This window comes from Gymnodraco acuticeps, unplaced genomic scaffold (assembly GCF_902827175.1).
Source record: "Gymnodraco acuticeps unplaced genomic scaffold, fGymAcu1.1, whole genome shotgun sequence".
In the NCBI taxonomy this organism is placed as follows: Eukaryota; Metazoa; Chordata; class Actinopteri; order Perciformes; family Bathydraconidae; genus Gymnodraco; species Gymnodraco acuticeps.
The window spans coordinates 7190941-7218428 of record NW_022990238.1 but is presented as its reverse complement, the minus strand read 5'-3'; the positions used below and the strand labels follow the sequence as shown (position 1 = coordinate 7218428).

General features: G+C 39.7%; 1 protein-coding gene and 1 non-coding gene across 2 annotated transcripts; one reads left to right on the top strand and one right to left on the bottom strand.

Annotated features, from left to right (window-relative positions):
* The first annotated feature begins 362 nt into the window (after nt 1-362).
* Nucleotides 363-27325, top strand: kcnh6a (potassium voltage-gated channel, subfamily H (eag-related), member 6a). The gene is given in 17 exon segments (XM_034220285.1): nt 363-897; nt 4919-5149; nt 6583-6732; nt 6983-7086; nt 8076-8174; nt 8176-8386; nt 9319-9521; nt 16137-16562; nt 17451-17868; nt 18002-18201; nt 20351-20603; nt 21463-21656; nt 21882-21981; nt 22307-22591; nt 23433-23622; nt 24214-24415; nt 24972-27325. Coding segments are annotated over 17 exon segments (3624 nt in total). The 5' UTR covers nt 363-821; the 3' UTR covers nt 25254-27325.
* On the bottom strand, nt 23662-23733 carry trnac-gca. Its single transcript has one exon. It is a non-coding gene; the product is annotated as a tRNA-Cys (tRNA).
* Nucleotides 27326-27488: the final 163 nt, after the last annotated feature.

Sequence of the window (27488 nt, the reverse complement as noted above, 5' to 3'; positions counted from 1 at the left end):
AAAAAGCTTATACTATTTATTCTTTTTCCTCATAGGCTATATACATTTAAAAGATTAGCAAAAATGGCTACTAAACTACTGGTTATCTAATTCAATCAGCTTCTGAATATGTTTTGTAAACCCTAAATCCACAAATTAAAATGTTCTGACTCAAAATAAATTCCTCTAGCTTGAACATATTTGTTATAGTATAATAATAGTTGTTATGGTATTCGTTTTAAATAAATAAAAAACGTTTTTGGTGAAAGAAATGGAATAAATAGACCTCTATTTTGAAAGTGTGACAAAATTGACTTCCGTTTTTGACCTGGATAACAGGCTGACTCGTCGCTGCTGCCAGCCGCTCCGGGGGGAGGTGAAGGGGAGTGGATCAGGGAGTCTGGTCTGAGAGGAGCTTCTTCTCTGCCCTAAGGATCGTGCAGTGGCCAAACTTGAGAGAGAGAATACTGAGATAATATTAACAAACTGAGATATCCCGGCTTTGTTCTCAACTTCTTCTCCCTAAACAGGTTCCGTCTTCTCCCTTGGGAAGACAAAATCGTGTGGGAGCTGTTTTTTTTTTTTTGGCGTAAGAGATGTTGAATGGGGTTTTTGCAGTATCCTAAACTACTTTTAAAGCATTTACTGCGTCTTGCATCTGCTATCATCCTGGCAACCAGACCTGCTCTCCATCCTCTTCATCCCTCACCATCAGTTGCCTCCTATCCCTGATTTTTGACGCTCCAAGTGGCTACAGGCTGTTTTCTCCACAGGTGGCACTTCATTACCTGCTTTCTATTCTATTTTTACTTTTTTAGTTAGGTTTATGTGTCGGGGAAATAATGCCTGTGAGACGCGGCCATGTGGCGCTCCAGAACACCTACCTGGACACTATCATCAGGAAATTCGACGGTCAGAGTAAGTAGGCTACACATGATTAGTTGTGAACATGTCATGCTTTCAGAGTTAGGAGGACACACACACAGGTGCACATTGTGATTATAAAACAAATAGTTCTCAGTAGGATATTTTGTATCTATTTTAAACTATTCAGATTTAGCCATATTTTTTCGATCTGTTAAGGGTCTGCCAGACCCAAACTGGTGTGCTTAAAAACTTCATAAAAAGAGACCTCCATTAGTCACATTTCTTGAGAACTGCTAACCAATCCTATATATTTAAAACACATCAAGGGGCCCCAATTTGTGCTAGTGGTTATAATCAGTAGAACTTGGGGGCCAACAGTATATGGATTGTAAACAAATATAGCATTTTTGCGAATGGAACTGGATTGAATGTACTTTTAAATTAAAGTAGCCAATTGTTTAATGTGTGCAAAACGTCTTCTTTATATGGTGCCAAATACCTTTTATTTATTTATTTTATTTTGACTGCGGTTGCCTGAACAGATGAGAGACGGGTTGGCTTTTAATTAATGTTACATAAATCAGCTTTGTGTCAGGGCCATTAACAGCCCTCTCCCCACTGTTTGAGGTGTTATTCCACCTGAATGTGTTTGTGTGTAATGTAATTAGCTCAAATGTTCCACTGAATGCAAAGAGAGACCACCGCTCACGCATTTAGGAAGAAAAAATTCAGATGTTGGATTGGTCATTTACATTTCTTTAGTTTTTATATTGTTTGTTTATGTTACAAGTATTTCCAATTAAGTATACAAGTCAGCCCAATTTACGCTTTGTTTTCTCACACATGTACCCCTTAACAACCTCACTATTGACAAATAACAATGTTGTGGATTTAGGGCTGAAAATAACCCTGACATCCTGAGCAGATTCTGACCCAAAATGGAGATGTGCACGGCCAGGTGAGGGCACATGCCACAGCAGTGCTGCTTAGCAACCGTGTGACGATCAGTGTTTCTGCTCTGAGCCCCAGATATAATGACTTTGGACAGGATGAGATGTCAACCAGCGGAGCTCACCCATTTACTCTAAACAGAGGGACTGAGGGAAGAGTCCCCTCCACGCATTTGTATAGGTCATCGGTTTCAACCATTTCCACCACACAATATTAAAAGGGTCAGTCAGTGGATAGGCAAGTACTTTTAAAACAGCTCACACTACTCTATTAGCAAGCTTCGAACAAAACTGTCCTACTTCACTTTCATGGTGGACAATGTTTCGGCATGCTTTTGCAGCTGAAACATATATTACAATCATCAATAACAGGAGCTGGATAGTATATTAGCTTGGAATTACTATTAAGGATTTTTTCTGAATGCAGAGTCGAATACTCAAAAGTTTGACATTGCAGGAAAAAATATTTCTGTGGTCCAGTTTCCAGCAGTAGTAGTTTTGATGGTTTACTTAAGCCAAAGTAACGATAAATCAATGGAAAATATTCCACTAGTAAAAGTACAGAAATAATTTGACCTCAATCAAAAAATCAAAGTTCTGGCAACAAATCTCTCTAATTCTTCTTTATTATATAACTGCTTCTTTGGTGCAATTCTTGTAAGAATGAGCTGTGTGGGCATTTAAATTGATAAATAACAATAATCTCATGAAATTATATTCCTATATAGAAGTAACAGTCGGGGCCTTTGAAAGAAAATAGAAACAGTATCAGTCAAATGTCAGATAACATTTTGCAAACAACTTGTTAATTCCCTCAAGTTACTTGAGAGCAGGGAAAGTATGGGATTTGAGTGACAGCCCAGTCCTCCAGCGATTGTACAGTGCAGTGCGGTAGCTGAGCATGGATACCCCAGAAGAACCAGCATTTCAATTATTATAATACTACAAGTGAAAATATATGTAAGTATTGATCATTTGTGTTGTTTGTGCTGTACTATACGGTCTGTTTCTTTATTGTGTTAAGTGAGAAGTAAAGAAAAGCTGTGCTATGAAAGTTAGATTTAGCTACCTTTAGATACATAACAATGCAAGCTAAGTAGCCTCTAACAGCAGGGACAGTTAGCTACATAGCTAGCAGTGAGTGAGCGTTCAGACACCGGCACACACACTCAAACGGACTGTGCCTACCAACAGGCTTTCATGATTCTGTTTAGATATGCAAGTATAAGCCATGATAGCTTATTTTATTAACACGCTAATTTGATATAAAAATCAATGGAGGCTGAGTTTACTTATTCTCTTTGTAGGAAAACCTACCATCCATGACTGCCACTGAGCTGAGTTTTATTTGTTAACTTAATATTTTTCATTTCCTAAAGCATTTATTTCCCTCTCATATTAACAGTGTGGATCATTGAGACAGCGTGGTGTCCAGAGGTCTTATCCCGTTTTCCCACTTCCTCTGAGGGGACAGCATCAGATCCACGGAGGGGGGGCATGAAGAAAGACCTGCACCATCTTCATCCACGCTGGGCGTTGCTGTTATCACTTGCTCAGTGTCATTTCATTTGACCAAATGTCTTTACATATACATTCATCTTCTGGTTAAAATTAAAATGTTTATAATCACTCTTTTGTCTGTATTCTATGTGAAAATGTTAGATATTCCATTCAAATCTGTTGATTATTCATATCTTCCTCAGGAATAGTTTTATTTTTGAAATTACATTTATTTTTGCTTGATTTTGCTTTTTCTCTCTTAAACTCTTAGTTTTGCTTGATTCTGAGAAAGTGTTGCTTTATCTTTATGAAACAAAACTAATCTCATAGACCCACAAATAAAAGTGCCAACATCTTCTCCTCAGTCTATCGGGGGAAAATATGACATTAGCACCATGGAGTGGTAGACTTTAATCAGATCCACTTAAGCTGATTGTCGAGAGGAGACCATGCAGGACATTTTGAAGTGTGTTTGATTCAATCAAACCGTGTACGTGCAATTGTATTGTGAACATCCTTAGGATTGATTTATTATAAATGTAATGTTAAAGAAAAGCAGTACCTTTTTTACATATTCAAAAAATAGATAAAGACCAGTAGCCTATCTGAATTTGTTCAACATCATTTTATTATTTCTTACTATATGAAATATTATTATTACATATAAATGTTTTTGCATGTAACAGTAAAGTTTGCAACGCTCAAAACAGAGCTAAACAAACCAACACCATTAGCATTCATAGCATTAGCTTAATGAAAGTGTGTGTGTGACATAGCCAGTGGCGGTTCTAGACCAATTTGACTGGGGGGGGCCACTGGGGGGCCAGTTATTTTCTGAGGGGGGCTCAATAAATGCAGGACGAAAAAGAGAACTAGACAGTATGAAGTAATTGCGCATAAGAAAACAATGCAATACAGTTATTGGTATTTGTTTCAGTACACTTATTTATTTCAGATTGATCTTATAGTTATTACTGTTAGCTTCAGCTTAAGTTATAGTGCAATGTTTGCACTAACACCATATTTATATAAAAATAAAGGCAATGAATAGTTACATCTCTACTTTACATAAGGGTATCTGCACAATTTCACATTACAGCAACAAAATCCTGCGTTTTTTGGCAAACCGAGTACCAGAAAATATACATTGAAAAAAAAAAAAAAGAGAAGACTTTTCATTGTTACCCACAGGGGGGTCAGAGGTCAGTGTTAGGGGGGCACTGGCCCCCCTTGCCCCCCTAGAACCGCCCCTGGACATAGCAACAGCTAACCATAGCTAAATCTAAACTCCCCAACTCTTTATTTCAAGATTCTTCCTAAGGCAACTAATTAATGGACTTTGACAATCCGAAATTGTAAGTTATTCAGTTTTCACATAAACAAGGTAGCAGTTTAATGACAAAAAGTAGCCTAACAGCAGTATAACTGCTAACAAATACTAGCTATCATAGCAAAGCAACATTAGCTATAACTGCCATCTCAGGCCAGACACCATGGAGGTTTGAAGAATTTTAAAGCAAAATACCTTGTTCCAACCCTCACTATGGGACATAAAAAAAATCACTGCGCATGTTTTAACATTGATTTAGTTCCATAACTGTAATATGACTTCTGCCCCTCAGATCGCAAGTTCCTCATCGCCAATGCCCAGATGAAGAACTGTGGCATCATCTACTGCAATGAAGGCTTCTGCCAGATGTTTGGTTTTGCCAGGGCGGAGATCATGCAGCAGCCCTGTACCTGCCAGTTCTTGGTGGGGCCCGGCACCATGAAGAGTGCCCTCGCCCAGCTGGCTCAGGCCCTGCTCGGCTCCGAAGAGCACAAGGTGGAGATCCTCTACTATGATAAGGAAGGTAAGACACTGGAGGAAAGGCAGAGTTGCAACCTCAGATACCTGGGGTCACAGTCCCAATAATCAGTATGTTTTGCTATCCAACTTCAACCAAACTTTTAAATCCCGAATATTAATGAAAAAAAAGTGAAAAATGAATTGTATCCACCAGATTATTTGTAACGTGCTAACTGGCTTTTGTGAGAACATGCTGTTGTTTTCTGTTTAGGAAAGCCAAATTAGAGATGAAACACAGTTCACAATTCAAAATCAGTGAAAAGTTTGATAATCAGGCTTTAAATCATAGAGTGTGTCAGTGTGTTCTCAGCACAGCTTCCCCAGCAAACACACGTTATGTTTTTTTTCTTTGTTCCGAACCTCCAGTATTTATTCATAAATTTGTTTGTATAACCCTAATCCCTACTCTACTCCCTCTTCAATATCGGTCCCATGCTTTTCTTTTCATATTTTCCACCTGTATTTTCTACAGTGCAAAGCTTGGGTTTTAGAAGAACATCTTTGTGCAAACTAAAATGTAGTTGTCATAGTTTGGAAAACAAGAAGGAATGAAAAGTGTAGAGATGGGGATATTAGATTTGTAAGAAATAACAGAGTAAGAACGACATTTAAACTTGTCAATCGTGGTATTTTATTGAACGCTCCTTCCTCTCAAAGCTTAATTTCCCTTAGACTCTCTCTGACTTAATCTCAATGCTGCTGTCAGTTGCAGACTGAACCTGTGCTCAGGTCTGCATTTTGCCCTATTGATCTCTTTCACCTCCTTTTTCACCTTGTTATCTGCCAGACGCACTGAGGCAGAAACACATGATAGGGGCAAGCAAACATACCAGGCTCAGGAAGATTACTGTCATCCACCATAAACACAAGTACATTTACTGTTTACCTACACAGATACACACACATGTTGCAACTTTGGACATGTGGGCATGGGCAGTCTATGGCACTGTTGTCATGGAAATGCGATCAGCATGCAAGCTTAAATCCACTAAGCATTTACGTATTTGTTTTGTCTCATGCTCCCTGCTGTGATTACAGACTGAAGAAGCAGAAAAAATGGATACAATGTGATTCGGCTGCATTCACTACCCGGCTGATTTTTTTCCAGAATAGAAATTCCTTTGAGAGTGAAGCTAGACCTGACATGTGTTGATCCTGAAGCCTTTTAGCTTTCAGTGTTTCAAATCTGTGTCCCTCCTATTTCCCATTCAAATCATTCATTGTGAATGTCTCTGTCTTCTCTGCCTCCCCCCCCCCCCCCCCCACCTCACTTCTCTGTAATATGCTATTTTGTTGGGGAGCTTTCTGATCTGTGTGGGGGTATAGCTCAGTGGTAGAGCATTTGACTGCAGATCAAGAGGTCCCCGGTTCAAATCCGGATGCCCCCTGGTTTTAGTTTTTTTTAAAGTCTATTTCCATCTCTTTCTATGTCAAAAGGTACCTGCAGACCATGCCTGGTGGACATTGTGCCCGTAAAAAACGAGGAAGGAATTGTCATCATGTTTATTCTCGACTTCCAGGAGCTGATTGATCCATCTCTCAAAAAGTCAGGCCTCAGGAACAGAGTCACCCAAGGACTGATTTTCTGTAAAGTCTTTAACATATTTTATACCATATTAATGTTGCAACAGCTCACATGAATAACTGTAGGAATGATCATGTTTTGCTCCAGTGATTCACAATAATGAATATGTGTCATGTTATCATAGTGATCAGTGTTGACATCTTTAGTATTGCTGTATCCAAACCATTAGTTCTCTGTCATGAACATATTACATTAACATCTGATTTAATACAAAATAAATACATATAACATAACACAGGTTTTTCCTCTCAGGTCAGAATCGCAGGTTGAAGATGAGGCTGCCGATGCTCCGGTCAAGGCGACGACCTTCACTTTCCAAAGATCAATTTGAAGGAGTGGTAGTGGACTACTTGCAGGTGAAGTTGTGTTCACCCACTCACAGGACACTCAAAGATAATGCAATCCTCTAATACTTAGTGACTGTAGCTAATATCTACAAACAGTACTAATACATATCTGCTTTGCATCGCAGTGACTCAATCTTTGAATTCACTTACAAAACATTAGGCTTTCGTGAAGAGCATAAACCTAAAAGTAGTCTGCTCTAATTACATTTTTTTATAACCTTGCTGATTTTCCACATATAATTACAACCATTGTGCTGTTTCAAATGTTAGCTGCCTCAAATAGCAGTAAGAATTGTTTGAAATTTGAGGACTGATTATTCAACTGAAAGTACACTAACAGGAAGAATGAGTGGGAAAATCCATTATTGAGCTTGCCTTTCTCTTCTCAGAATCTCCTTGTACTTTCAGAGTAACTGTTCTCTGTTTTCATTCATCACTTCTAGTGCAGAATATTTCCTGGAAGTCAGTATACCTGACCGAAACTGTATTGGATAATGTACTGTAGACAAATGTACACTTTGAGTCTCTTTGGCAGGGATGAAACAGTATTTTCTGTTAAAGGACTAGTGTCGTGTTGTAAGCTACACGTTTATTTTCTAAAACAATTGGTTATTTCTAAAATTATTCTCTGTACTCCATAGTAGGGATGGGATGAAATAGTAAATCGATAAAACTTCTAATACGTTTATTGTGGTGAATTACCATTATCCAGATAATCATAAATATCCTCACATGAACGAAGGATTGCTGTCATGGTAGGTAAGTTTTCAAAAGAGTCTGATTAAAAATAAATACATTAAATATTATTTAAGAAGGAACAGACTCACAAAATATTGGTGTTTAATATGTATCCTAACCTTAAGTGCTGTTTTAATCCTATTTTAATGATTATTTGGATAATATTGCAAATATTTTGCCGAAGATAATCATGACAGTAAATTCTCAGATGATCACATTCCTACACTTAAAACGTGGCTCCTGTTCTCTGTCCTTGACAGCCAAACAGCGAGGAAGTCCCCCTCAGAGAGTTTCGGATCCCGTCCAAGGAGAGCTGCATGCAGTCTGAGACAGAAGCCCTGATAGAACAGGACCTGGACCCCCCCCTCCCCTGCAGCCCAGCCCTCCACCAAGCGGCGCTCCCTGCTGACAGACCACCTCGACCCCGGGAATGCCTTCCCCGGAGGAGCCTTACCTCTGAGCTGTTCTCGGGACAGTGTCCGCAGCCTCAGACGAGCCTCGTCACTGGACGACATCGATGGCATGAGGGCAGAATGGAGCGATCGGCCTGGAGACTCCCAAACCAACAGTAGTGAGTGTCTGGCTTTGTGGTTAGAAAACAGGAAATTACGTAAGTTGAATCATATATGACCTGTCATTTTGAAAAGAAATGATTGAACGATTGTTCCCTTTGTCTAAACACAAATATGGTCTTTTCAATGTTGTTAAAATAAACTAATAGCTACAGTCTTTGAGACTGAAAGGGTTATTAAAAGAATAAATTCACATCACCTTTGAAAATGTGGTTTATTAAGAAATTACTATCAATAAGCCTTTCTCCAAAACTGATTATTTTTACAATGAGGATTGAACGATGAAGGCAGAAAAGAGGTTTACCCCATCAAGGCCATTATATTCTTTACATGTACAAGTACATCCATGTATACAGGTATAATTGCATCTATAAGTACACATCAGAAATCATCATTATCAAACAGCAAAGGTAAAGAAAAAATCAGATATCCAACATCCATAACTCAGTGCGATTCAATCTGAGCATGTGCTGCTTGTTCCAGCAGAGACACAATCAATCCCTCTGTCTCTTTGTGTGTATGATTGTGTGTGGGTCTGTGGTACTTTTGTGGTAGAATTGTGCATTATCGCACATATATCCTTCTATTCCTCTTGTTATTTTCTGAAGTATCTTTTGGAGTCTAACATTTCTTTCATTTTCACCATGTGTTAACGCCTGTATGCCCATCTGTGTCTTGAGGCTGAGGTGAAATGCTGTCCTGATAGTGGACACAAAACCTCTTGTTTTAGAAAACCTTTTAACTGTGTTATATTTTAGTTTTAACATTTGGTCATGAATTGACATCCCCACACACAGCTAATGTAAAAGATCATATTGTCATTTAAATACAGATATTCAAATGTGTTCTGTTCTTGTTTATTTTTATTCACATCTGTATAATCTGCATGAATGTTCTTGATCTGTGCTGATGTTGCTGCTCTCTGCTGCAGATCTGAAGCCGAGCGTTTTGAACTCCACGTCAGACTCGGACCTGATGAGACATCGAACCATCGGCCGCATTCCTCAGGTTACTCTCACCTTCGGCTCAGACAGGATGAGACCTCCTTCGCCAACGGAAATTGAAATCATTGCACCCAGCAAGATTAAAGACCGAACTCAAAACGTCACAGAGAAGGTCTCACACGTCACTCAGGTAAGTCAAGGCCATTAACATCTCAGTGAAGAAAGATAGGCGATAAAACCTATTTGCCTTTATTTATATTTCAATCGTTCTTTGGTCAAAGTTACTGGACACAGTATTGTTGTCGGTTGCTTCCACCTATTTATTGTTCAAAAATGTAATTTTGTGACCTCATTTAAAGTAATTTGTAGTACTTTTTCAATTCGAAATTATTAACATCATTTACCAAATAATTTCTGTTCCAAAGAAAATCCGTAAAGATGGAGAAATAGAATATAAATTCATTTGAAACCTGACAAATATAACACACAACTTAATTGACTTAATACAAAAACAAATCAGGTGAGATGAGTCGACTTGTTCTGAGTGCAGTTTCCTTCATTTCTGGAATTGTCTACATAAGTATCTCTACCATGAAGACAGAAAATAAGACAGATTGTTGCACTGGAATCAATGTTGTTTTGTTCATGGAAATTATTAAGTGGAAATAAAATGATCTCCTGTTTTCATTATTATTTATGAATTGGATTTTTTGCTTGTTTGGATGGAAAGTTTTGTTTGATTTGTAGGATTAATGTATTTTGATAACTTCAGGTTTAGCCTCATATTTAGAGGTTTTCTCAAAAGCTTAGTCAAGTAGCTATTTTTCCTGAAACGAAACACTTCACATCACATCATGTTACATCTCCTGTCGTCCTGCAGGACACGTCCAGGCCATTATTTCCGTTGATCTCCTTGCGCTGTCACCTTCATCATTGTCTCTGCACATAGTTCAGACAAAGACGTCTAAAAATGTTTGCTTGCTGCTGGCTCATTGAAGATGCTAAAAGACATCTGCAGTCACAGGGTGAAAGTGTGAAAAAATAATCTCACCTGAGGTGTGAGCCACCTGTCATCACACTACTGTGCGTCAGTGCACATTTTGGGCACACAGTAACCTCACACAGAGACGTGATGAAAAAAACACAGTGGACTTTTATAAGTTTCTGCTTTTAAAATGTGGCTCTAAAAGCGGTCCCTATGTGAATGTTGAAAACGGAGAGTATAAATCAATTAGATAAATGAAAGCCTTAAAAACGCCCCTGCACTTAGAGAACACTTTTTTTTTTTTTAAACTGATGCACACTTTTGTATAAGCTTATGTATCTATGTTAATATAAAATCATAATCTTAGGTAGCTCTTAACTTAAGCCGTTTGATAAATGTTGTGGTATACGAAGCACAATTATCACAGAAAAAAGTAATGAAATTAAATGATGTGATTCACAGTAGTAACAACTTAGTATTGTAAGTACTTGAGTCCAAAGAGCCACATTAACATAAGACAGGCCGCTGTTCGTCTCATGTGAGAAACCAAATGTCAACGTTCACTTATTTGAATTTACATCTGCATGTTAAATAATTAAACTTGACATAACCAGACGAAGAAAGTTTGGTTCCGTTTAGTTTGTTTTGTCTTTGAATATACAACATTAATGATATGTTTAAAAATCCAACCTTAATCCGGTAGAAATAGGAAGGTATTAAATCTAAAAGTATTCTTCATAAAGAATTGCCACTATCAGACATTCAGCATGATTATTACTTTGAGTAAATAAAGGAAGTTCGGAAAGGGGAGGTTTTAGTGCTTTCTCGTTTCACATCTGGATTTATTGTTTTTTTACAGTTTTGCGTTTACATAGGACAAACAAAAGAATGAGTACTATTCCCTGATATACTTGCAGCTCCCTTGATAGGAGATCACTCCTTCACACCAGTTGGCTGAGTGGTATCAACGGCCAGCTGCACAATGTGGAGCAACATGACTTCTGTGGCCCTGGAAAGACTGAAAGGAAGAACAGAAGGCCTCCTAAAATGCCTGGCAGGAACACTTAACTTGTTATCTATGCTGACATCATGTACAAGTTTAGATAAAGAGAGTTCCTCTGTGTGAGTAAGCGGTGGGTTGCTCTTTGATATGTTTTTGTTGGGAGGTAGAAAGCAGAAAGTTATTAGAACTATCTGTCTCTGTTATGTCTCCGGCTGACAGACCACACACAGGAAATGTTCTCCTGTTTCCAGCACAAATCAACCTGGTGTTTTAAGTAGCTGTTTTTACATCATAGTGATTTAATTAACTTGAAGAAATGTGTCTCCTAATAACAGTTTAATTACTTTTTGGACATTTAAACAGACTAAGTGACATTAAGAATTATTATTTGTCAGTATAAAAGGTATCTTGGCAGACTAGAGTACTGTCCTCTCCCTTGGGTGTGTGAGGGTGTATGTGGTGATGGTGTGAGTGTGATTGGGGATCACAGTCTGAAGCTGTCTGCAGGAGTGTGGAGAAGTCCCGGTGAGATATAGATATGAAAGCGAGTAAAAAGGCCAACAGCTGTGAGGCTATTGAGTGGCACTCGCTGCCTGATGCCAGTGACCTTGGTGTCTAGAGCTAATGGAAGTGGAGGGCAGTGGGGATGCTCTCTGTGCATCCGTCAGACCTCTAACTCTGCTAATAGAATCACACTGCAGTCCTCTATAGAGTGTTTATGTGCTGATAAGGGTAGACATTTCTTGTGAATTGGGTAAAAATATTAACTTTTTATATAATTGTATATCTTTGAACAGTCTAATGTGACATCTTATTTCATATGTGCTAATTTGCCTACATTTCCAGAACAGAAAATTACATAAATGCAGGTTCAAAATGCAGGTTTCATTTGTTAACATATTAGAGTCAAAGGTCTGTACAGAATGATTTTTTGTAAATCTATTTTTCTATTGCTTCAGTAATCAGAAAATATTGTCAGCTGTCAAATCACAATTTGGGAAAACATTTAGTTTCAGCAGCATAAAACAAAATAAGGCATTGCACATCATAACAAATTAAACGAGTAGAAATAAACAATTCTAAAATAGAAACATCTCAAAATAGAAATAGAAATGAACCAGCATTAGAGAGTAAGACAAATATCAGGCTTTGAATGATATATTAACAAACCCCCCTGTAAAAACCTTCAGAATACAGAGAGGGATACAAATGTAAATGTTGGTGTTTGTAAGTGCTACTGTAGTGGAGCTTTTTGAAGTTTGAAAACATTTTTTTTTTTTTTAAATGTCCTTCAAGCATTTGTATTGTAAAACTCCATACATCTTGCAAGACATATCAGGTGAACAGTGTAACATTTTAAAGTATTTTATATCCCCATGAAAACTCCCGAAATTGATTATTATAATTATGTCCTAAAATGGTATATTAAGATATGCAATGGAGGCATTATCTAATGCTAATCTACATAAAAATGAGCTAGTAAAATATAACCCGTGATGTATATTTTGGAGGTTTTTGTAACCCCTGAAAGAGGACATGATATGGGAGCAAAATAGCCCAAAATCTCAAAAAAGTTATTTATGGCTGTATTGTCTTGCCCATAAACAGACCAATAGTCATATCATATTTATGGGGTCACGGACGAATGTGAAGCCACGAAGGTCAGGTTTTAGGTCACAGTAATCATTGCTGCTGTCATATTGGAAAAAAAATGGTAGCATTGGTCAATAAGTATATCGAGTTTTCAAAAGAAGGATCATGTGAATTAAAAGTTACTCAATCTATAAACACATTTTTTGTTTTATTTTTGCTTTTATCACGTTATACAATAAATGTGTTAATTTTCTTGTTTTTATAATTGGATTTCGATTGGCACCTTACAAAAAGGGAAATGAAGGTTGCTATTGATCTTTGGCATATTGATTTGTCTGCATAACATGAAGCACACAGTGTGATTCACCAGACTGTGACTGTAAAACACTGGTAACCGTAGGCAGCAGAAGTGTTTTTATGCTGCCCCCTAGCTTTGAATTAGTTTATAACAGGAGACCTCACAGGAACACACATTACATCTAATTTAGCTGACGTTTTTGTCCAAAGAAACTTACAAAACAGTCCAATTGGCTCTATTAGTTCCCCAAAATATGGTTTTTGGCCAGATTTCTGGCCGCTGTGAGATTTCTTTGAGTGAAATCTGAAGGAAAATCAGGCTTCCGCTATCAACAGTTAAGAATAAAGTGTGGAGTGCTAAAGCAAGGCTATTTCTGCTTTAAGTCATTATTGTTTGCGGACGCCATCATTCAAATAGCCAATAGATCATTTTGGTTATGTTTAAAGGAGGATCCTATTGTGAGGGCCGGACTACAGGGAGGGAGGAGAGAGAGAGAGGGAGATACAGAGAAATTGATAGGGGTTTCCTCCCCCCTCTGTATCTCTCAGTCTACTGCTGTTAAACCGAACGCGCTTCACCATGAGCTTCAAGCTTAAACTGCAGCCTGTGAGTACCTCAGCCTTACTGGGTCTCTCAAGCCACCTGGTGTCCTCCCAACACTCTGCCTTTCCCTGTTGAGCTCCACTTCACTGTTTGTTTATTTCTTGTCACCTCTCCTCCTCTTTCTCCCTCTTTTGTCCTCATATCTTCATACTCCAATTTGCCCCTTCCTGCTCACCTACTGTAACTGCACAGGTGAGCAGCTTTGTCCAGGTTAGGCTTATGCAAAGGTTGTATCTCTTTGTTTGGACAGTTTTTACACAATGCGTTTGAGTTGCTGCTCTTTTAGGTTTACTTTAAGGGGTTTAAAGCAAATAAATGGCTGTGTTTTTGTGTTAAGCGTGGAATAAGACAAGACACGGAGGATGCATCGAAGAATTATGTGTTTTACATTTCTGTAGTTCTTTATGGTTGAAGTTTTGCAAAAAGAAAATTCACTGAAATAATAATAATAATACTACATGGGATTTGTCTAATGCTTAAAGACGCTTGAAATGAGTTACATGTGACAGATTTGTTTTTAATATCAGATAATCTACAGTCCAGCCTGTGAGTATTTACTAAGCTGTTATTTCAACATTTAATGTCCTAGAAGCAGCAATTTCATATGTTTCAAAGTTGCTTCATTATAAATCCGGTTCAGTCTTGAAGCTTTCCTTTTACTTCCCACCTCAACTATCAGCCTCTACCATATATATATATTAAAATATTGAAACAGTAAACTCTTGCAATGTTAATTATAAAGTCAGAGAAGTGACACAGAGCTGTTGCGTGTGAACTGGTGGTGGCAGTTGTTCTCTGGCTGTCATTATGAAACAGAACTGCGAACAACATCAATAACAACATTTCCTGGATGAGTGAACTTTTGCTCGTGTTTACATTCTCATTAGCATGTTGTCTTTTCACATCTGTTCAGCTACTGTGGTCAGTTGCTGACACACAAAGAAGTGCCAGAGGTTTGTGTGTTCAGTAAATCCTATGAGGTCTCCCACTATAACATATTTTTATTTTACTATGCCCTGTCTATTGCTCATTAAAAAACAGAATAAGGGTGGAAGCTAACATCCCTCTGTCATGAAAGGCCTGATATCCTGGAAAGCTGTACAAGCCACCATTATTCCTAGAAAACCTAACTTCATTTATTACCATCCTCGTTTTTTTTCACCAAATATGGCTATGGACAAAATTAGTAATATTTTGAATGTGCAATTTACTTTGACTATGTCTGATTACTGTTTTTATCTAAGCTTGGAAAGTAGAAATAACCCGAATTTTCTAGACTAGAGTTTAGTAACCATGTTAGACTTACATTTTGGTTCCTGTGTAAGTCTATTTTTTGGCTCTAAAGCTACTTGTCATACAAGTCCTGCAAATGTTGTTATGGTTATTATGCAAATCAAAATGCTAATTAGAGTCTCACATCTCTCATGGGATAGTTGGTCAGCTTGAGCATGGATGTAAGCAGTGGGACAACAGAAATATACAATTTGTCGGGAAACATTTGTAGGACTTGGGTTTTTTATTGGCAGTAAGTACAAATATAATGTTCAAAACTATGTTTTTATTATTGGATTATCACCTGAAACTAAGAAACCTTTTGTCTTTAAAGGAGTTCTTCATTGATACAAAGTGGCAGGTCTGCCATATTTCAAAAAGAGCCCAGATTGGACAAACTTAAAACTGCTCTATAAATGGGCTTCACATTTGTACGTTACCTGAAGTTCATATAATAACTACATGAATGGATGGGAGAAGTGAGCGTAGGGGTTTTCAGTTGATTGCAATCTGAAACCTCACCACTAGATACCATTAATCCTACTCACTGCTATTTTAAATCTGCCAAATATATATCTGTATAATTAACTAAAATTACTCCTCTGCATGGCTCCTAATCAATGCCGGCACTTATTCTGGTCGACAATTGATCTGACTTCTAGTAGAAGGGGGTCACATGGTGCAACATCGGCAAGTGAAGATGCAAGGCACAATTTAAAACAGCAGTCAGTGATTTGACTTGTGCCTGTAGAGAGCGGACAGAGCTACAGGCTCATAGGCCAAACACAAGCGTTGTTTGTGGGTTTTTTGCTGCTTTATGAAATGTGCATATTGGGAAACTCACTCAGTGTGCTCTGTTGGTGAACATATTTTTAGGAAGTTATCACTTACTTTTGAATCCCTTGACCTGTCAGCAAGATTGGCTTTGACACTTTTTATGAAGAAACTTATTTTTAGCTCACATCTATAAAGAACAGTCTTTCACACTTTGTATCCTACTGAGTTACCTCTATTATTAATAACACTATCATTATCTTGTCCATCTCTTTAGGTGTTGTCTCTCGGTGCTGATGTTCTGCCAGAGTACAAGCTCCAGGCCCCTCGCATCCACAAATGGACCATCCTTCACTACAGTCCCTTCAAAGCAGTATGGGACTGGGTCATCCTGCTGCTGGTCATCTACACCGCCATCTTCACACCATACTCGGCCGCCTTCCTTCTCAACGAGGTGGAGGAAGAGCGGAGGAGAACGTGCGGCTACACCTGTGACCCGCTCAACGTAGTGGACCTGGTGGTGGACGTCATGTTCATAGTGGACATCCTCATCAACTTCAGGACCACCTACGTCAACCAGAACGATGAGGTGGTCAGCCATCCCGGACGCATCGCGCAGCACTACTTCAAGGGCTGGTTCCTCATCGACATCGTGGCCGCCATACCCTTCGATCTGCTCATATTCCGCTCTGGGTCTGAAGAGGTGAGAAAGAAGGGGAGACATTGGTCTTTTGTCTACTTTTACTACCCAATGTTGTGTGAAAAAGATAAACACATTTTCTTTCACAACAGACACAAGGTCAAACTACCAAACCGGTCTCTGTGCAGCAACTAACGTTATTGATGACTCTGTTAAAAGGGATATTTGGTGTATTACCTAGATGGCAGTCGGCAAACCTCAAGTTTTGAGATAAAATAGAAGTACTAGCACGGAAAATAATCAAAATAGCATTGTTCACTAGTCACTTCAGTTCAAATAGCGTTGTTGACTAATTTCACACGGGTGCAAATAGCATCTGCCTTAATGTTTATGTAAAATAACATTAAAGCGGTTTAAATATGATATTAAAAAAATATGGCTTACACATATGCCGATATTTATGTATATTTTGGTAGCTTCAAATATGTTTTGCTTGTGCCCTCATCCACAGCTTTAATTCATTCATAATAAAATGAATGTTTTTTATATGTGCATCATAAAACCCCACTTAGTGCTGCCCAGCCCAACTCTAACCAGTTAGCGCTTGAGATAAAGTGAGTTGTCTAAACCTCTTTTTCTCCAATGTACATGGCACATGTTTGGTTGATTATCCGGTTTTTTTCTCTGACTGGCCTTCCAAGAAATCTGAATTATTATATCATAAATTGGTCATTAATTAAACTGCATTTATTTTAGGTTTTTGCTTCACAAATAATTTGATACATTTTTTTTATAATCTGAATTTTAATTCTTTGCATGGTCGAAACTTTTAATTTCAATAAACTTTATATCTGCAGCAAACAAATTTGTGTTTATTTATTTGATCATATTTTACACTGGCACATAGGATTGCTAATATCATTAACATGATGTCCACTCTCTCTTCAACAGCCTCAGACAACAACTCTGATTGGATTACTGAAAACAGCGCGACTGCTGAGGTTGGTCCGAGTGGCCAGGAAGTTGGACCGTTATTCAGAATATGGAGCTGCAGTCCTTTTCCTCCTCATGTGCACCTTTGCCCTTATTGCTCATTGGCTGGCCTGTATCTGGTACGCCATCGGCAACGTGGAGCGAACAGGTTCAGCCCGCATCGGAGGCCTCAAGATCGGCTGGCTGGACAACCTGGCGGACCAGATTGGTAAACCGTTCAACGACAGTGATCCAGCTGCAGGTCCATCCACCAAAGACAAGTATGTCACAGCCCTGTACTTCACCTTCAGCAGCCTGACTAGCGTGGGTTTTGGGAATGTCTCACCCAACACCAACCCAGAGAAGATCTTCTCCATCTGTGTCATGCTTATTGGCTGTGAGTTGAGTGGGATTGAGACTAAAATCAGACGGCCCTCTTAAACAAATAAAATAAATACAAAATTGTACATTTATCTTTGTATCATCAATTGTTCCATCATAACCAAATGTCTGTCATCTGTCCCAATCAGCTCTGATGTATGCCAGCATCTTTGGTAATGTGTCAGCCATCATTCAGAGACTGTACTCAGGAACGGCACGGTACCACACCCAGATGCTGCGGGTCAAAGAGTTCATCCGTTTCCACCAGATCCCAGGCAGCCTGAGACAGAGGCTGGAGGAGTACTTTCAACATGCCTGGTCCTACACCAACGGCATCGACATGAACGCTGTAAGTCATTTCGAAAATTCATCAGGCACATGATGTGTAGTAGAATTAATAGCCCTATGTTTGTGTAAAAAGGAAATCGGATGTTTAGACAGTTGAGAAAGATGGAGTTGTTGTTATATGCTTTTACATCAAAACTTTCAATCAGAAAGGCTGATATTTATTGTTAACTATGTGGGGGTATAGCTCAGTGGTAGAGCATTTGACTGCAGATCAAGAGGTCCCCGGTTCAAATCCGGATGCCCCCTGTTCACCCATTGTGATCCTTTTGTCTACATAATCCCAAACCACAACTGCCACCCAGCTGGAAAACATTTTCAGAAGAGATGACAATGCATGTTTACTTTGCTTCACAATCTCTATTGTTCTATCTCTAACCTGTTTTTGGATTCATACCTGCTACTGTGTAGATCAGGGGTCTCAAACTCAAGGCCCGGGGGCCCCGCAAGAGCTTGCAAAGAATATATTACGTTTATTATACGGTTACATGCCACTTTACAGAAGCAGGTTGCCCATAAACTACATGTCCCATAATGCATCTCGTTTTGTGATATGGCACTGAAGAGACTTGCAATTATTTGCCCTGGACTTCTGCTTTCAGAAGTTTTACTAAGTTATTATCCTATCCAATAATAATCCAATTCAGAAGCAAAAATGTAATAAAATACATTATTTTATATATATATTATATATTTATTACATTACATTACATTGCATTTAGCTGACGCTTTTGTCCAAAGCGACTTACAATAAGTACATTCGACCAGGAAGACACAACCTTGAAGAAAACAGAATCATATAAGTACATCAGGTTTCATAGAGCCAAACATTTCAAGTGCTACTCAACTGGCTTTAGGTAAGCCAGTCCTTTATTAGTATAAAAGTGCTTCGTTAATAGTTCTAACGCTCGAAGTGGAGTCGAAAGAGATGAGTTTTCAGTTTGCGCCGGAAGATGTGCAAGCTATCTGCCGTCCTGATGTCAATGGGGAGCTCATTCCACCATCTTGAAGCCAGGACAGCAAACCCACGTGTTTTTGCCGATGGGAACTTGGGTCCCCCTCGCAGCGAGGGCGCAGCGAGTCGTTTGGCTGATGCAGAGCGTAGTGCACGCGCTGGGGTGTACGGTTTAACCATGTCCTGGATGTAGGAAGAGCCAGATCCATTCGCAGCATGGTAAGCAAGTACCAGTGTCTTGAAGTGGATTCTAGCAGTTACCGGAAGCCAGTGGAGGGAGCGGAGAAGCGGAGTGGTGTGGGAAAATGTAGGAAGGTTGAAGACCAGACGAGCCGCTGCATTCTGGATGAGCTGCAGAGGTCGGATGGCACATGCAGGTAGACCAGCCAGGAGGGAGTTGCAGTAGTCTAGGCGTGAGATGACGAGAGCCTGGACCAGAACCTGAGTCGCTTTCTGTGTCAGCTGGGGACGTATCTTCCTGATGTTGTAAAGCGTGTATCTGCAGCAACGGGTTGTAGCAGCGATGTTTGCAGTGAAGGACAGGTTGTTATCTAGGGTCACACCCAGATTCCTTTCAGTCTGAGTCGGGGAAACAACTGAGGTGCCGATGTTGATTGTTAGGTCAAGAGTTTTAACTTTATATAGTTACAACCGGCCCTTTGAGTGCAACCTTTATGCGAATGTGGCCCGCAATGAAATTGAGTTTGACACCCCTGGTGTAGATCAAATCAAACCTCACTCTTACTATAATAGGCAGGGGGTATAGCTCAGCGGTAGAGCATTTGACTGCAGATCAAGAGGTCCCCAGTTCAACTCTGGGTGCCCCCTTCACATTTAAATAAACATCAGGGTTTCCTACCGAGCTGATGCTTTGGGAGACTTCATTTTCACTGAGGATGTGCGTCACATCGCTGGTTGGGACAGCTGCTAACAGCACTGGAGCATGTCACAGCCAGAGAGCAGCATTAGCGCCTGTCAATTCAATGTGAGAATAGATAATCACTTAGAGCTACTGTCATTTGTGCCCGGGCCAAATCAATCTGCTCTCTTTCTCTCACCCCATATTTTAATTATTATGCACCTTTTAAACTCATTTTCCATGTTTTGATGCACGCTTTTAAAGATCCAGGACACATATATGCAGGTAAAAATAAAATAATAATTCCGAAGTTACCCAATGCCCTCTGTTGCCCTGCAGGTTTTAAAGGGTTTCCCTGAGTGTCTTCAGGCTGACATCTGCCTCCATTTGAACCGGTGCTTGCTGCAGAACTGCAAAGCTTTTCGAGGTGCCAACAAAGGCTGCCTGCGAGCTCTGGCCATGCGATTCAAGACCACCCACGCCCCACCGGGTGACACGCTGGTCCACAGTGGGGACATTCTTACCGCCCTCTACTTCCTTTCCAGAGGTTCTATAGAGATCCTTAGGGATAATGTGGTGGTGGCCATACTAGGTGAGTTGCGCGCCAAAGTGGAGGTTCTGCTTATTTGGTCCTTTTTTCTTAGTAAGTTTATCAATGTCATTGGTTTCTCATTTATGTTTTCAAAAAAACATTTTACTAATGCAATGTTAATGCACACTACAAAAAAACAAAACCAAATCATGATGGTTTTTTTTGCATATGGCCATATTGTGTCTCTTTATTGGTCACTCTTTCGTCTCTTTACCACAAAACACCAGCCACAACTGACGCTGCCGTTTTCACCACACACACACACACACACACACACACACACACACACACACACACACACACACACACACACACACACACACACACACACACACACACACACACCCTCTGTGTGATGTGTTGCCAGAGGTGCTTGGGCATAGCTCCACTTCCATTCCACAGTATCATTGATCATCAATAGGCCCAGTACTCAGAACCAGGCTGCATACTGTAGGTCATCTCTTTTCCAGCCTCCCTTGTTTTGAGCAGCAGTGCTGTTGAATATCAGTGCTACTCTATTGCTGGGGGTGGCATACCTGTGCCTTGTGGTGATTAAATAAAAATAAGATTACAAATGTCAAATATGTTATTATCATATTATTTTAGGTGGGTGCTTAGGCCATGAACAGAAACTTATTTTTGACCATTTCTGCCTGTTTTATCTTTACCCATTCACACATTTACAAATAACATTATCAAAAGTGATACAGAAATACTTTTGATAATATGTGGGCACACCAATAAAATACATGTTTAACGCTAAACTGCTTAGTGTTGTGTACAGCGTTACTTTTGACAACATTAAGTGATTGTTACTATTTTCCAATGCTCTTCTTTCCTGTTGCTGTGCTGTCTGTAGGGAAGAACGATATCTTTGGTGAACCCATCAGTCTTTATGGGAGGCCAGGCAAATCCAGCTCTGACGTCAGGGCTTTGACCTACTGCGACCTTCACAAGATCCAGAGAGAGGACCTGCTGGAGGTGATGGACATGTATCCTGACTTCGCTGACAAGTTCTGGACCAACTTGGAGATCACATTCAACCTGAGAGATGTAAGTTCCACCAGAGCTACACATAAGCCCCCATTCTTCTTCTTCATCTTGACTCACCATCATAACAGGTTGTTCTGATTTATATTTTAAAAAGAAAAGGCCCATAGTTGCAATAAACATAAATACACAAACACAATGATGTGAAAATATTCAAAGACTGTACATTTTCTTTAAGCATGAGATCAGGTCTGTTTATTTTGAATTACTGAAGCTGATATGTATCAGGCAGATAGAATACACCTACCAACCCCTGGCAGGGACTCTGATTGTGACTACCGGCGGACAAGGCGTCGGAGAAGATCCCTGCGTCGCCGAAACCGACCAGGTGAGTGAGGGGCGAGGCTTAACATATTTCCATTATGTTTCTGTGTTGTGTTACCTCCAGGGTTCGTACAAAATGTTTGATTGTAATCATAGTCTGGTGTTTAATTTAAACAAAAATAGGGGACCTTTAAATTATCGTAGTAAAACATAACATTTGTGTTAATGTGAGCTGCTTAAAATACATACACTTCTGTAAACTTTATGTTTTCAAACAACTTAGTTGTGCTTTTGAAGGCTTTTAGAGTCCGGAAATATTTGGTAAAAGTTTTTTGGAAGTGCTTGAATTTTACTGTAATATATCTTATCCTGGGGACCCTGTCACACAGACGGCATGGACCGTGAAGACTCGTACCCCGATCAGTCCTGCACAGTAGCCAACCACCACCAAGGAATGATGGCAGGATCCCATTGGGAAGACATCTGCAGCAGTGCTAGCAACTCTTCGCAGTCTAGTGATGAGGAGATGAGGCCTGTGGGACACAGCAAGGGGGAGCTGTACCCCACACCGAGGGACACCAGAGACTACCCCCCCGTGGTCAACGTCCTGCCGCACAGTGGACCCTCAGCTGGGATGGGCCCGCTTGTTGACCCCGGAGGATCACAATACTCAGGTGAAGACTTCCTGCGATTCTTTACCCGTCATGTCTTGTTATAACCTTAAAACAGAGGTGTACCAAAAATACATTTGAAATCACAATTACATCAGTTCCCTCTTAGATTTCCTCCTGAGATCTTACCTTAGGTAATGAGGTTGAGTAAATAGAGTTGTAATATTTTTTAAAGATATTAAAACTATTTGGTGCCAAGGCAAGTCCAAAGTCCAAGAGTTAATTCAATGTTACAAACTGTAATGTAAATAAAAGACACACTTTAAACTAAACTAAATTGTAATCTGAATATGAAATCAAGGTAGAAAATGTTTAGAAGGTTTTTATTGTTTTTCAAAGTGTACCATACTTTAGTGCATTTTTAAATGTTACCTTTTATCCAAGTGGATGCAGTAAAGTCATATTGTAATAATGACATTTGATATGATTTAAACTTCAAGAACGACATAAAATTGTCAATATACTTAAAGTTACAACCCAACCAATACTTGTAAAATGGAACTGAAGCGACATAAAAAGGAAAGTAAAAGTAAAAAAGTACAAATGAAAGAACAAACTTCAAAATGAATTTATAAACAATTAAACATCAGATTACGCCTGCTCTAAAACTAGAACAAAAACTACAAGAATAGAATAAAATGGAAAAAGGTGTTATTATATTTATATGAATAAGAAATATTAAAAAAAATCCCATTCTAGAGTAGACACTGGCTGATCATGACTCCTAGAGTAGACAGTCTGGATTTCTAACATATTGTATTATCTCTTACTATAATTATTATTATTTATTGAATAAGAAACTAAAAAGTACCTCACATATGAACAGATGATTTCTCCTTCTTAGAAACAGCAGCAGCCCCGATCAGCATGTCCGGCCTGTACGGCTACTGGCCGGACCGCAAAGCCAGCCAGTTCTCAGAGAGTCAGAGACGAGCGTCCTCAGTCAGAGCCAGCTTCCAGCGTCCACCCTGCCCTGAAGCTCGACCCAGCGAGCTGGGGACCAGACTGGATCTGCTGCAGTCCCATTTGAACAGGTGAGCTGGTTAAATGTTTACTTTTTTAAAGTGGTAAAGAGGGGGCACCCGGATTTGAACCAGGGACCTCTTGATCTGCAGTCAAATGCTCTACCACTGAGCTATACCCCCACTGCAAATCAATAAACAGATGTTGGATTTTCTTTCCATTTCACAGCCAATGTTTACTTTAGCGTCACCATTATAATACTTCTGGAAACTCCTCCCTGCCTCTCCTGCTGTGTTTGCTTATCAGTTCCCAGCCGGTAGTGTTCATGAGCTGCATTTGTATTGGAAAAAAAAGGGAGGAGATAGAGGAGGATACAAAGACAAAAAAAATAAGAAAGGGTCAAAGGTGAGATTCAAATATTTAGAAACATTCTCTGTGAAGTCAGTCATCTGTAATCCTCCTTTCGTATGTCTGTCATGAAATATGAGGCAGAGAGATATAATGTAGAGAGAGCAAGAGAGAAACCTAGTGGACATTTTAGAAAAAACAGATGAGAGGGCTCTTTTATGACTTGTTCTATCCGGCATCAAAATAACATCAAAAGCACTTTGGGATGTGTGTGTTTCCGATCATGAAAATAAATTATTTATTTTCCTTCCCAGGCTGGAGACCCGAATGACTGCAGACATCAATGTGATTCTACAGCTCCTGCAGAGGCAGATGGCCCCGGTGCCTCCAGCCTACAGTGCTGTGTCCCCCCGCCCTCACCCGCCTCCCCCCACCACCCTGTTCAGCGCAGGAGCAATCCACACTGTCCCTCTGATCCCGCCTGTCCAGATCGGCAGCACTGCCTCGCTCCTACAGGTGTTGTGTTTACTTTACAAACTTCACTTACCTATTATTTATTGTTTTATTTAATGGGACATCTTGACATTTGGGTATTTGTTCTGGTTCTGTGTAAAGGTAACAAAATCCACCTACCAGCCTCTTTAAAGATAATCAATAAACATTTTACATTACATGTGTTTAATCTATAACAAATATTTTTTGCCAGAGTATTACTCAACCAGTAACTTCCTGGAGTGTCCACTGTTTGCCTGGCAAGAGTGGTTCCCAAGCCTGGGAGCACTCCCTTATAAAGGGCCCAGAGTTTTAAAAAGAAGGGCGTGTCATGTCTAAATGTAAAGGATGAATAGGTCTGCGCTGTCTCTGGGGGGACTTGAAAATATTTGTATCTACACAACAGGGTTGCTTTAACAAAGGTTTGTGAACCACTGTTATGAGATAACAGACTGCTTGCTCTAACAACATATGTATTGTGCAAACAGAGAGAGGTAATTCAATAAGTGTATTTGTGAACTACTCCTTTAAACACAACAGTCCTGTCTGAGTTAGGCTTAATCCTTTTCTCTCGTTCCAGAGTCCAGACTCGGACTTCAACCCTAAGTCTAGGGACTCTCTGTCCAGCGGGATCCATCTCACTGTGGCCTCTGATGACACGATGTCCATGTCGCCAGAGGCTGTCCCCCCACACCTGCCCTCTATGGAAATCACCCCTCCTCAATTTTCAGGAGCCCAGGAGCTTCCTGGACTGTTATGTGTCAGCCAGCGCTTCCCCTCCCTCCCTGAGCACCTGGAGACCTCCAGAGCGCCGCAGGAGATCCAGAGGCACGTCTCTGACCCTGGGCTGCCGGGGAGCTAGAACAGCAAACACCTCACAAAAGCCTGGTCCTTTGGATGGGACGGCCATATGTTCCCCGCTCTGTTACTTCCCCCTCCCTTCAAACCTCCTCTGTCCTGCTCAGATGCTGCTGTAGGGCGTGGGATGCTTGCCTTCCACGTCCCTGAGGGTTCAGGGGCCCCCTGTTTCTGATGTTCGGACTCTACAGTGCCCTGACAGGCGGCTGTGGCTTTGTGATTCAGCATCCCTTCACACCCGAGGTCCTGTGCAATAAAGAGATTATTCCTGCCCAGCACGGTCGGAAAACGGTGGTACACGAGTGGACAGTAAACACATACAAACATATACATGCGTTGTGCAGTCGTCGGATCTGAAAGCCACACAAACTGCATCTCAGACAAAGGTTTCTGTGAAGAGAAGTAAAATGTATTTTATGTTTCACATGAAGAATTATCTGCATTCACTTTGTATAAGAATTGCACATTTAGACTTAGTAGAATGTAATCATTTATTTGGAATATAATTTATTTTCCTAATATTAGAGATGTATTGGTCACATTAAGAACAATACGTCTAGTAAATGTGATGAACTATAAGTGATAAGTTAGAGACTGAGTTTTGGTGTACGGTGAAAAAATATCAAAAGGCATACGGTAGCTGTCTGGCACACTGTGAAGGGTGATGGGTTCAAAGAAAAGTGTCATTTTCATCTCATTTCATGTTCTGACATTAAGACATGAATCTAGAGACTTGTTAGCAGTCATCATGAGAAGGTATTACAGCGTACAATGTCATAGTTTCTTTTATATTCACAAATAGCTCTATCGGTTCTGTTTCAATCATGACTGCTGAGCTGTTTCCCCCCATTTCTGTGTGTCTATATCTGCTCGGTTAAACTCAAATGTGTCAATGTCTTTTATGGTCACATGACTTCATAATGCTCCTGATTTGGTGTTTTTCTGAAAGTGCCAACATCAGAGGACTTGTATTCTAAGCCGTGATTGCAGAAGGTTGTTTTAATGAGTAGCAGGTGAAGTGGATAGTCACTGTGAATCACATACAGACACAGAGACGTCCTCAAGGCGCCTTTTGTTAAGATGATTTCACAGCTCCAACTACAGGCTGAATGTAATGACTTTTTAAGCATTTATTAATAACTGTAATGTTTTTTGAAGCACAAATTCCTGTTCTTTATCTTTTTTTAGATTAAAGACACAACACAGAGTTACACTGGGAGTCCAAATCCTTTTTATTGTATTATTCAACAAAGCACTGACGTACAAACTGCACCACCAGTAAAGTAACACTTTCTAAGATCTCTCAGAATGTAATTATTCATGAGTATGTTATAAGTTACTGTTTTGGAAATATTGTTCTTCTTACCAAAGTACATTTAACAGTTTCTTTGTGGATTGGGATTTTGGAAACCGATACTGGGAAACTTACAAAATCATTCATCATTTACAAATGCACTTTAAGGTGAATCATGTACAAATCTAAGAGGTCAAAGAGAACCACCATTTCTCATTTACATGGACTAATGTCAATGTTCATAACTCCACTAGTATATTAACAAGTTTGTTAATATACAATTTGTTAGTGTTTATATTGAAGTGTTATTTGGGGCTGCTTTGTTTATTAAGGACCAGGGCAGTTTGCAATCATTAACAGAACCAGGAGTATGGGCCTCATTCACAAATATCTTCATAAGTGTCTTATTAAACTTAAAGGGTGTTAGAAAGGTTTAACAAAACTGTTAAAGGTGGAGTACCGGACTCCAAATGTAAAAATAAATGTCAATAGATCTGAAGTGCAGGTTCTTCTGAAGGAAGTGAACACCAGCCTTACATTTATGGCCCTTCAAAGGGCACCAGACTGGAATACAACAGTGATATGCTGCTAGGGAAATGTAATCTACATAAGGGGGTATAACTCAGTGGTTGAGCATTTGGCTCAGATCAAGAGGTTGCCAGTTCAGTACAATCAAACAAATAAATACATAAAGATTTTATTAAATGCCAAAATAGATTTCTAAGTAGATGTTGTAACAGGACATAACAATCTTAAATTATTTCTTCATTTTAGTTCAACTATGCTTATTTAGTTCTGTATTCGTGTGTGTGTGTGTGTGTGTGTGTGTGTGTGTGTGTGTGTGTGTGTGTGTGTGTGTGTGTGTGTGTGTGTGTGTGTGTGTGTGTGTGTGTGTGTGTGTGTGTGTGTGTGTGTGTGTGTGTGTGTGTGTGTGTGTGTGTGTGT